The sequence below is a fragment of the Panthera uncia genome, assembly GCF_023721935.1.
Source record: "Panthera uncia isolate 11264 chromosome B3 unlocalized genomic scaffold, Puncia_PCG_1.0 HiC_scaffold_1, whole genome shotgun sequence".
In the NCBI taxonomy this organism is placed as follows: domain Eukaryota; kingdom Metazoa; phylum Chordata; class Mammalia; order Carnivora; family Felidae; genus Panthera; species Panthera uncia.
This window is the reverse complement of record NW_026057582.1, coordinates 10,370,145-10,382,345: the sequence shown is the minus strand read 5'-3', so window position 1 is coordinate 10,382,345 and position 12,201 is coordinate 10,370,145. Positions and strand designations below refer to the sequence as shown.

The 12,201-nt window shown below is 39.8% G+C and overlaps 1 protein-coding gene across 1 annotated transcript in view; it reads left to right on the top strand.

Moving 5' to 3' along the window:
* UNC79 (unc-79 homolog, NALCN channel complex subunit) overlaps positions 1 to 12,201 on the top strand; it is a 220,239-nt gene that overhangs the window by 97,058 nt on the left and 110,980 nt on the right. Inside the window, 4 exon segments of the mRNA XM_049612255.1 lie at positions 1,614 to 1,693; positions 1,778 to 1,926; positions 6,689 to 6,846; positions 10,300 to 10,481. Of these exon segments, the coding sequence (XP_049468212.1) occupies positions 1,614 to 1,693; positions 1,778 to 1,926; positions 6,689 to 6,846; positions 10,300 to 10,481 (569 nt within the window).

Here is a 12,201-nt window from a genome sequence, read left to right as displayed (position 1 = left end):
TTTCCCCTCAGATTATGAAGTGAGCAGGTCCAGGATGTGCTCCTAGTAGAGCCGCGGTCACTGAGCATCTTTCTGGCAGCACGTGCTTCTTATCAACAAAACCTGTCATGTTAGCAGCACCTTCCTACTTATGGCGTATCATGTTCTCACTGGAGAAGTAGCTCTGATCCAAAGCTGAACGACTGGAAAGGAGGGTTCTGGCACTCTCGACAGCCATGTAGGGCATTTGGCCAAAGCAGAGGGTTTTGGGAGAGAGCCAGTGGAACTTGAGCTCATGCAGCTTCTGTGCCCCAGGCCCTAAAGGAAGCAAGGATTTCACTTATGATCCAATAACCTGTTTGAAGTTCTCTCTGTCTCCCTCTGCCCCTCTTTCCTGCTCTCTCTCTCTCAAAAAAAAAAAAAAAAAAAAAAAAAAAAAAAAGATATTAAAATAACATTCAAGTGCAAGATTGCTAATGAACTATTTAGTGTATATGCTAAGAGAGTTTGACTCCTGTTGTCTCTGGTTCCAGTAATTGCCAAAACTTAGAATAGTGATTTGAAAACATTTTAGATTAGTTTTTGCATCTGGCTAACTTGTGAATTCTTTTCTCTAGCATGCCTCATGTACCATAGACCACCATCCCCACTGTAGGAGCAAAGGTATTAGACTCACAGGAAAATAAAATCATGAGTAGTTGTTCTGATTTCAATATGCCTAACTTCTTTAAAGAAAATATTTTTTAATGTTTATTTTCGAGAGAGAGCATGAGCAGGGTAGGGGCGGAGAGAGAGACACACACACAGAATCCAAAGCAGGCTCTAGGCTCCGAGCTGTCAGCACAGAGCCCAGATCAGGGCTCGAATTCACAAACTGTGAGATCATGACCAGAGCCGAAGTGGGTCACTTAACTGACTGAGCCACCCAGGCGCCCCTCCAGGTGTCTTAAAGAAGTTAGGCATATTCAGTGGTGCCTAAGTGGCTCAGATGGTTAAGCAACTGACTTCAGCTCAGGTCATGATCTCACTGCTTGTGAGTTTGAGCCCCATGTCAGGCTTTGTGCTAACAGCTCAGAGCCTGGAGCCTGCTTTGGATTCTCTGTCTCCCCCCCCCCCCCGCCCCCGTCCCTACCCTGCTCATGCTCAGTCTCTCTTTATCTCTCAAAAATAAATAAAACATTAAAAAAAATTCCCTTTGGCATGAGTCCATGGGATAAATTCCTCCTTAGGTGCTAATACAACCTGAATACCTCTCTTTAATACCTTCTTATCTCCTTTTCAATAAGGAAGGCATACCTAGTCAGACACGAGGCCCTATAGGTAGCAGCCAAACTCTCTGACCACAGGAGCATAGGGCTGGGATGGGGTGGCTTTAGGGAGTCAAGGACATCTGAATATATGGTGGGCTACAGTGGAAAAGGGAAGCTGAGAACCCTGAATCTAGAAGGTTTCCTGAAATTGCATCATAGAAGGGATATATGCTACCCTGGAAAGCCAATAAAAGCATTACATAACATGCCTTTTAATGTAGTATATATTTATTTCTACTCCTCTTGGTTTTATGGTCTTTATCAGGTCATGAGTGGTGGGAAAGGAAGAGGTATGCTAACCTTTGTGTAATAATTTCTTCACAGCAATAAAGAATGACACTGAGAGAAAGTTTTGCTACCAACAGCTTCCAGTAACTTTGAGACTAATATACACCATTTTCCAGGTATGTTTTTTGAGATATTTAAGGGTTTGCTTTGGTGGCATTGCTATTTAGGGTAACTCAGTAACCATGTGGTTCTGTGCATAGGAAATGGCTAAGTTTGAAGAGCCAGACATTCTTTTTAATATGCTCAATTGCCTGAAGATTCTCTGTCTACATGGAGAGTGTTTATACATTGCTAGAAAAGACCATCCTCAATTTTTAGCCTACATTCAGGATCATATGTTGATTGCAAGGTAAGTCTTCCTGTTTGTTTGTTTCTATTTTAGACCTTAGCTATGAAAATCAAAGTTAGGACAAGTCTTACCAACTCATTTGGGTTATTTCTGGGAGCCTGGACAGCCCAATTGCCTATAGGAATGACTTTTTTTTTTTTAACTTCAGTATATCATTTATTATATTTTAGGGCAGTCTCGTTAATCTTATAATTATCTTTGTTTTTCTCCAATGTCTATTTTTCTTAAAACACTTTATTTAGATTTTTTTTTAATTTCAAATTTCATTTGGGTTTTGATGAAATTTGAAATAAATGTATAGATTAATTAAGAACATGTCCTTTAAAAAATTATAAGACTTCTCTATTCAAGTCCTCTTTTATTTTCCTCAAATGTTTTTCATTATTTTCATTATTTTCATTCTGCCTTTTTTGTTATTGTTGTTCTTTTCCAGAAAGAAATTTTAGTGTTATTACAAACCTTATTTTTTTCCACTCATTATATTTTCTGATTACAGCTAAAGTTTAGGAAACTCCTGGTTTTTGTATTTTTACTTACCTTACGAGTTTAATCAGTTCATTTTTATTAGCTTTTAAAAACATATTGTAGGAATGCCTGAGTGGCTCAGTTGGTTGAGCATCTGACTCTGTTTTGGTTCAGGTCATGATCTCACAGTTTCATGGGTTTAAGCCCCAGGTCGTGCTCTGTGCTCACAGTGCTGAGCCTGCTTGGGATTCTCCCTCTTCCCCTCTCTCTCTGCCCCTTCCCCACTTGTGCTGTCTCTTTTTCTCTCAAAATAAATAAATAAACTGTAAAAAAAATTTTAAAAACATATCGTAGGCACTGTCTTATGTTTGCCTGATAAATTTTTGTCTATTCCTTTGTATCAATAAAATTAATTGGCATATCAATATTGAACAATCAATAAATAATGGATAGTTAATGATCAATATCATTTCACTTTAATTTATTTTCTGTCTTCTGCTAATAGGGACTGAACATTCTTTGTTTTTATTGTCATAGGTATAACTTCTATTTCTTTGATTGAGTCTGATTTTTAAGTATTTAAACATGACGAATAGTAATTTTGTTTGCTAGATTCTTTATTTATTTATTATTTTTTAAATATAACTTACTGTCAAATTGGCTTCCATACAACACCCAGTGCTCATCCCAACAAGTGCCCTCCTCAATGCTCATCAACCACTTTCCCCTCTCCTCCACCCCCCCATTAGCCTTCAGTTTATTCTCTGTGGAATACTACTTGGCAATGAGAAAGAGTGAAATCTGGCCATTTATAGCAAGCAATGTGGATGGAACTGGAGGGTATTATGCTAAGTGAAATAAGTCAGTCAGAGAAAGATACCATATGTTTGCACTCATATGTGGATCTTGAGAAATTTAACAGAAGACCATGGGGGAGGGGAAGGGGAAAAATGCTAGATTCTTTAGAAATAGAAAAGGCAAAAAAAGGAATAGTTAGTAATCAGTTGTTGGACGGCTTAAGAATATAGTGTCCCCTAGAAAAATGTCAACATGTGCTAAGTTACTCTATACATAGTATTATCTAGTATAACATTGCTACTAAAGACTTACTCAATTTCTTACTTGAAATAGAAGTGCTAACAGACATCAGAAATCTCTCTGCATATTGTCTGATAAGGTAATTTTTAGACACTTTTGAAGCATTTTAAGAAAAATAATAAAATATTGCCCTGGATTTATATAGAGTTTTTCTTCCTGAGAACCTTAAAGTAACTTATTGTCTTCCAGGAAGGAAATCAGAAAAATATTATCCTCATTTATATGTAAGAGAATGAGGTGGTAAGAAAAGTTTTGGTGACAAAACTGACTTGAGGCTTTATCTGTCTTCGCTCATTTTTTCATTTATTGAGTCATTCATTCAACAAATATTATTGGGGGTTTATGATACATGTTTTTATTCTAGGCACTTTGGGAATTCACAATCTAGTTTGGAAGGGGGTGAATACTATTTTTACAGAAGGTGACCACATAATTTGCTCTTCACATTGGTCTACTTTTGAGAATGAAGAAGGGGTGATGTTCATAATGACCTCAAACAATAAGTATTAAGTAGACTAAGATCTGGTATCAACTGAGACACATGGTCACCCTGTGTATATGTGAGTCACTGTCAATCCAAGAGATGTGTGATGGACTATTTGGATAGTTTGAGGGTGGGAGTGATCATTTCTGGTTGACTAGAGAAGGGCTCAGGAACAGATACCATTTGGATGGACATTGAGAGGATGATAAAATTTTAACAGGTAGAGATGTGAGATGGGCAGGACATTTTGTGGAAAGTTGGAATGTCAAGAGTAAAGATGGCAGGGTTAGAAGGAAGGGACAAGAAGTGAGTAGTGCATACTTAGGTGGTACCAAGGTTTTATTTTTTGCTGCATGGTGTGGCTTTAGGGGAGTAATGGAAAATAAAGCTAGAGAAGTAGGTTGGGATGCAAGTGTGAATAGCCTTGAAGATAAGGACTTCATTTTATGATGTTTGGAGATCTATGGAAGATCTTAAAACAGTGAACAGGGTCAGAGTTGTACTTAAATAGCATGAATATGGATCCCTAGAGAGGGATCCTTAGGGACCACCCACATTTAAGGGAGTGCAAAGAGCATATTGCAAGGGCTTTGGGAATGTAAAGATATAACACAGAACTTTCTTCTGAAAAGTTTGTTAGAGAAGGAAGAGAGAGATCAGATATTTAGAGGGGAAAAGGAGTAGATGTCAAAGATTTTTTAGGATAAAGATCTGAAAATATTTATCGTCAGTGGAATGGCTCAGAGGAAAGGGAGTAGTTGGTAGAGCCAGGTCCTGGAAGGCAAGAATATGTGATCAAGAACAAAGGGTGGGTGGAAGAGAGGAAGGATGTTCTTTCCTTTGTAAGGAAATATATTTTAAGGAAAAGAGTAATAACGTGTCAAAGAGAGCTCATTACTGAACCTTAAGAATAATGAGTGCTAATGTCTTTTCCTGAGAGGGAGGAAGATAGAGATTAGGTTGGGAGCTCAAGGAACACGGAAAAAAGGATGGAATAACTCATAGAAGAAAGCAGTAGGGTGTCCACCAGAAGTAATCTAAGAATGACCAGCTTCAGGGTCAAGCTGAAATTAGTTAGCACCAGTTTGTGGTGGATCAAGTTAGCAGGAATTAGTAGGACAAGTTAGTCCCAGGGGTCTGAGAGTGGATGAGAAAAGGGGGCAATGTGGGTTTATTCAGAAGTGGGGATTTGTGATTTTGGTAGAAGTCAGGGGGACAAGGAATTTTAGAGTAAGGAAATGGTTGACTCTGGGATCCAGGCTAAGATGGGAGGCAAATGAAATCAGAGGAGGATTGATATTTGGGAGAAAAGTATGAAAGAGAAGGAAAAGAAGTCTTAGTTGGGATTAGGAATATTTTGGGTAGGAATACGGTTCAAACCAGTACAGAAGCATACAATGGGAAAGGTGGAGGGTCTCCAGAACTTTCCTCATGATAAAATGGCGACTCTACAGGTGTAATGGGAGGAGCTGGTGGAAGGGTAGACCTGGCTGAGCTGGATATGGGGAAGACTAGGACTGATCTGGACAGAAGGATGAGCAAATCCAGGCAAAAGCCATTGAAGGAGCAGGGTCAGGAGTAGTTAGGCAGAAGCTCTGTGAATTCCATGGGAGTGGGAATCCTATGTGGACTGACTTTTGTTGTTAAAGCAGCCTCTTACAGGCCATTGACCCAGGCCAAATCAATTGTTGGTGCTCTGGGGTCTCCACCTTGGCCTTTGGGGTACGTAGCCAAGGTTTTTCCTCAAAGTACCACTCTGATACCAAAGCCATGACGGACAATGACGGATCTGGGGAAGGACACTATTTTCCTAATTTCAAACAAGGCTGCCTTAGAGAATTGGGAAGGCCATATGGAACTGGTGAAATCCAGGGGGTTTTTTTTTGTGTCACTGAGATGGTTTTCTGTCAGCTCTAGTATATGGTTTGCTTCCTTCAACTACTTTGAAAAACCTTGGTTTTGTGTTCACTCTTGATGATTAAGGAAGGGGGAGACCTTGAATGACAGGCCTGCCAGTGGGTGGAGAGGCTGTTCTTAACAGAGAAAGAGTTGTTCTTTGCTAGAATAAAGAGGAAAAGGCTGCTGGGCAGGCAAAACCAACAAAACTCCCCAGATGTTCACTATAAGAAAATTTTAAAAAAGAATCACTTTCACTCCCAGAACTAATGTCAGTTTTGTATAGTGTTTGAGTCATTGCTCATTTATATATCTGATTTCTAATATACGATTTTTAATTTTTATGTTAATATGTAATATTAAGTGGCGTTTTCCTATGTTGTTACATAAAAGGAATCTCTTTAAAAAAATGAACAGAACAGAGCATAGGAAAAGTTTACCAGAGGTTTATAGTCTTGTGGATGACTGTAATTTCACCAAAAGCATTCCTACCAGTCACTTGTTAACGACATTTCCCATAAACTAAGATAATTGTGTTTGTTTCCTTTTTTTAAAAGTTTATTTATTTTTGAGACAGAGAGAGAGAGAGAGCATGCGTGTGAGTGGGGGAGAAGCAGAGAGAGAGGGAGACAGAGGATCTAAGCAGGCTGCACGCTGTCAGCATAGAGCCCAATGTGGGGCTCGAACTCACAAACTGTGAGATTATGACCTGAGCCGAAGTCGAACGCTTAACCGACTGAGCCACCCAGACACCCTCATATTTGTTGTCTAGAAACATTATCACAACTTTGACCACTTTGCTTCTTGTTGCTTCCTCAGCCTGTGGAGAGTCGTCAAATCTGAGTTCTCCCAACTGTCTTCATTAGCAGTTCCTCTGCTTCTCCATGCTTTGTCACTTCCTCATGGTGCTGATATCTTCTGGACAATTATAAATGGCAATTTCAACAGCAAAGACTGGAAGATGAGGTTTGAAGCAGGTAACCTCTGTGTTAGCTTAAAAATTCTCTTGGGGTTACAAGGTAAACCAGATGTCCAGTCATGATGTCTCTTGTTGGCTTTCCCTTTTCTCCTTTCTTTTTAAAGAGTGCTGTCTTCCTTGCTAGTGTTCTTTGGTGGTTCAACTTAATCGAGCTTCCTCTATAATAGTATTTTGCAAAGTGGTTCTTATGGAGGAAGACCCTGTTCAGGTTTGCCTGGGATAGTCCTATTTTATGACTGTTTCCTAGGTACATTTATTAATTGTACAATTGTTTACTCTCAAATAGATCCTGGCTTGAATGGTAAGTTATATAGTCAACATAATACATGATATTATGTGGTCAACATAATATATAATACAACATGGTACAAAGTAACTGGGGATGTTAAAAGTGCAGATTTTTGGTAAGGCCAGGAATCTACATTTTTAACAAAGTCTGCAGGCAATTCAGTGAAGTTTGATAGTCTGCTGTTATGCCCTTGCCATTGAAACATCAGGGACCAAGTCTGGTGCAGTGATGGGTATAATTTCTTGGTGCTTAGAATGGCAGGTGCTCAGAGGAACATGGTAAGGAAGGAACCTGGACATGTTCTTATAGCCTTGCATCTGCTGCCTTCACTGTCATCCCAGTCTGCTAGGGCTCCTATTCTTAGGGAGCACCAAGCAGGGCCCACGTGCCATGGTGTGCCTTACTGAATGGTTCTGTGTATTTTAGTGTGTCCAAAATTCCTCCAAGAAATGGAAGTTCCATTAGATGAGTTGACTGTTATATGTTAAGAGTTCATCTGTAATCTGTAGCCACCTCAAAGAGTTCTTATTTTTCAGTGCCAGGTGAATCCCTGGGGCTGGTTTATATGATAAATCCAATGTTGTCGCATTGGATGTCTAAATGTGAGTGTTTGGAGCCTCATTTCCTACTCTTCTATCTAACATACCCTTGCAGTTTCCCCATCGCTTCTTGCTTCCCATCACCCTTGCCTTGGCCCCTCTGCTGTCCATCTGAAATCCTCTTTCCTTCAAGGTCCATTCAAATGCTGCCTCCATTTGATCCTCTTTCAAATGCCACTAGTGAGTTCCACCTTCTTGGTTCCCTCAGTGGAAAGTTATTTCTTTATCTCTTGGTCTCCTTGGCATTTTATTTACACCTCATTAGTGGCATTTATAGCTTTAAAAATTACATTTCAGTTATAGCTGTGCCTTTCCTATTTCTTTTCGTTGACTTGACTTTTAAGCCAAGACTTGTGAATGACTCATATGTTAGTGTGCTTAGGTTGCTCGTGTAGTAGCAGAACACCGTAGACTGGGGGACTTAAACAGCAGACATTTATTTCTCACAGTTCTGGAGGCTGGGAAGTCCAAGGTCAAGGTGCCGGCACATATGGTTCCTTGGCAAGGTCTCCCTCCCGGTCTTGTAGATGACTGCCTCCTCTCTGTGTCCCACATGGTAGAGAGAAAGGTAGAAAGCTCTGGTTCCCTTCCTCTTCTTATAATGATACAAATCCCATCATGGGGGCCCTGCCCTCATGATTTCATTTAAACCTAATTATCTCCCAAAGGCCCCACCTCCAAATGCCATCACATTGGGGTTAGGGCTTTAACATACAAATTTTGGTGTGGAGGGAGAGGAACGCAAACATTGAGTCTGTAACAATTCATTTTCCACTTACTTTCATCTTCCTCCAAGTACCTGGGATAGTTTCTTAGTTACACACACACACACACACACACACACACACACACATTTTTAAATATATAAATATATTTTTAAGTATATGTTTTTAAAATAAGTGAATTGGTGAATTTACTGATAAGTATTATATGTACTAGGTACTATGGGACCAATAAAAAGAAATGTAAGAGCAGATTCCTGCTCTCAAGAAACTACTAATTTAATTGATCAAGCCAAATATAAACACGTAGGAGGTTAAGAAACTAAAGATACAGGGGCGCCTGGGTGGCTCAGTTGGTTAAGTGTCCGACTTCAGCTCAGGTCATGGTCTTGCAGTCTGTGAGTTTGAGCCCCGCGTCGGGCTCTGTGCTGACAGCTCAGAGCCTGGAGCCTGTTTCAGATTCTGTGTCTCCCTCTCTCTCTACTGCTCACCTGCTTACACTGTCTCTTTCTCGGTCTCTCAGAAGTAAATAAATGTTAAAAAAAATTTAAAAAAAGAAACTAAAGATACAAATATAACTCAAGACCACAAAAGAAGACATGTCATATAGCTATATATGAGCACACAAATATCTTATGTAAATGAATAGGATGTAAATGAGTAGTATTTTTGTAGGAGTTCATGAGACCAAAAGGCCATTCTAGGTCAGAGTAGACTTTACAGAACAAGTAGAATCTCAGCAGCATATTCTTTAAGATGGTGCAATAGCAATAAGTAGAGGAGAACAGGAAGAATATTCTAGGCTGCTGGAATGCTTTCAACAAAGTAATGAAAGTTTTATTTTCATGGCACTCTGTTACTTAACTAGTTACTTTAACTTCTTATAAAGCCATGTTTTAAGGGTGCCTGGAGTCATTTAATATAATTTTTTCAATGTTTATTAATTTTTCAGACACAGAGAGAGACAGAGCATGAGCAAGGAAGGGGCAGAGAGAGAGGGAGACACAGCATCCCAAGCAGACTCCAGACTCCAAGCTGTCAGCACAGAGCCCAATGTGGGGCTCAAACTCATGAACTGTGAGATCACAACTTGAGCTGAAGTTGGACGTTTAACTGACTGAGCCGCCCAGGCGCCCCTGGAGTCATTTAATATAGAGTTTCAGAATAATTAGACTGACTGACTTATGGAGTAGGGTGGGGGGATGGGTGAGATAATAGGTGATGGGGATTAAAGAGTACACTTAACATGATGAGCACTGAGCAATGTATGGAATTATTGAATCACTATATTACACATCTGAAACTAATATAGCACTGTATGTTAACTGTACTAGAATTAAAGAAACTTAATTAAAAAAATCTATCAAGTAAGAAAGCATATATTGCATATAAAAAATATGTAGCTGCTATAGCCCTGGGAAGTCCATTTGTTGTCATTTCACATCATGACATATTAAGGGTAGAGTAGGGGATCTAGAATCTAAAGCCAGGCCTGGTGGACACCTCCTGTCTCCCTGTGTGGTCCACAGAAGGTCTTATGGAATGAGCAAAGAAATGAGCATGGAGACATTTTGAATAGTTTGAAATGTAGTTTGAATTAAACAGTGAGGAAGACAATAAAAAAAAAAAAGGCAAACCCACAGGAAAGTACTGCACTAGGTAGAAATGGTCTCTGTTGCCAGATGAGATGGAACATGCAAGAAGGTGGCATTAAAATTTCCTTTTGGTATTTCAAAATAGTGTGTGGGGGCCCAGAGTTAACTTTTTCTTTATGTGTTCAGTTCTTAGCTTATTAAATGTCCCCCCCCCCCTTTTTTTCCCCTCTGCCTTTTACTTTGCAGTGGAGAAAGTGGCTGTAATTTGTAGATTTTTGGATATTCACTCAGTCACCAAAAACCACCTGCTGAAGTACTCCCTGGCACATGCCTTCTGCTGCTTTCTGACAGCTGTGGAGGATGTCAACCCAGCCGTGGCTACCAGGGCCGGTCTCCTGCTTGACACCATAAAGAGGCCGGCATTGCAGGTGACGGCCCTCAGATGTGTGTTATCTGCTCTGCAGATGGTGCTCTGGTCAACCAAATCGTAGCGGTATAAACACATACAGTAGTGATGATGATGATGATGAGGAAGAGGAGGAGGAGGAGGAGGAGGAGAAGGAGGACAAAAACAGTGGGAATTTTCAAATGGGAAAATATCCCAGAACCACACCTTATTAACAGACCTTTTGTTTTTATTTGTCAATACTTTCTTTTCTTTGTCCATATGGCGATGTCACTTTTGACAGATATAATTATGGTATAACTTTTTTTTTTTATGGCAGATTTTTACACTAAGCTGGTTTATCTTATACTATTTGGCTGGTTCCTGGGCTGGGAGCTCTTGTCTTTAATTGCTAGTTACTTTAAGAGAAATCTCTGTGATGAATTATTGTATAAATCAAAGCAAAACATGAGAAGGCAAATATGCTATCAAAATGAAACACCACAAATTAAAGTCAAAGGAACATGAAATATGAGACCTGGAGAGAGTTGTGCATTTATTTTGTTTGGCACCTTTATTTTATAATTGGAGAAGCCAAGTCTCGGAGAGATGATGTGACTTTTTATTTTTTATTTTATTTATTTTTTTTTTTTGAGGGAGACAGAGCATGAGCGGGGGAGGGGCAGAGAGAGAGAGGGAGACACAGAATCTAAAACAGGCTCCAGGCTCTGAGCTGTCAGCACAGAGCCTGATGTGGGGCTCGAACTCAGGAACAGCCAGATCATGACCTAGGCTGAAGTTGGGACACTCAACCGACTAAGCCACCCAGATGCCCCAGAATGTGACTTTTTAAAGGACACAGAGTGAATTAGTAGTAGAACGGAGACTAGAACCTCCAAAGGTCTGATCTCCTGTTTCCCCACAATGGCACCTGGCTTATTATTATATCATTATAATTAAAATTAATAATCATGGCAAAAGTTAAAATTTGTCAAATAGGTCCTGTCTTTCCAGGACAGTGTATTAGAAGTGTCCCATCATCCATGGTCTCATTTAATCCCCACAATAACCTTGTGGGTTCCCATTTTATAGATAGAGAAGCTGAGGGTCAGAAGGGGTAGGTAACTTTTTCAGAGTCACATGGCTAGTACGTGGCAGAGCAAACTCAGGTCTGAGTCATAATAAAGTCCACATTCTTAACTATTGAGTGTATACACTGCTTCCAATCCAGAGTAAAGGTTCTTCCTCTAAAAGGGACCAAGAAGAAAGCACAGGAGCTGAGAAATGAGATGGTTTTGCTAAGTGTGGACTCACATCTTCTCTTATAAAAATTCCCAGTTGTCTTCTGGATAGGCCTTTTCTGTTGGTCCTATCCCTGCTCAGGGTGTGGAATGTAGGAGGCACTCAACAGATGAGAGTTGAATGAATTAATAGAATGGTTGAGTGAAGCATGGCTTTTAAGTTTCATGGGTGGGGGAATGGGCTAAATGGGTGATGGGCATTAAGGAGGGCATTTGTTGGGATGAGCACTGTGTGTTATATGTGAGTGATGAATCACTGAGTTCTACTCTTGAAACCAATAGTACACTGTATGTTAACTAACTTGAATTTAAATAAATAAATTTTAAAAAAGAGGAGCCAGGGGGAATGGTAAGCAGGCTCATATACTAGAGAAGTGGAAGCTCAATCCATTCCAACTTTGATTTTTTAAGATTCGGTGTTCCACTCATATTCCAAGATGACAAGATGAGTTTACTTTCTTT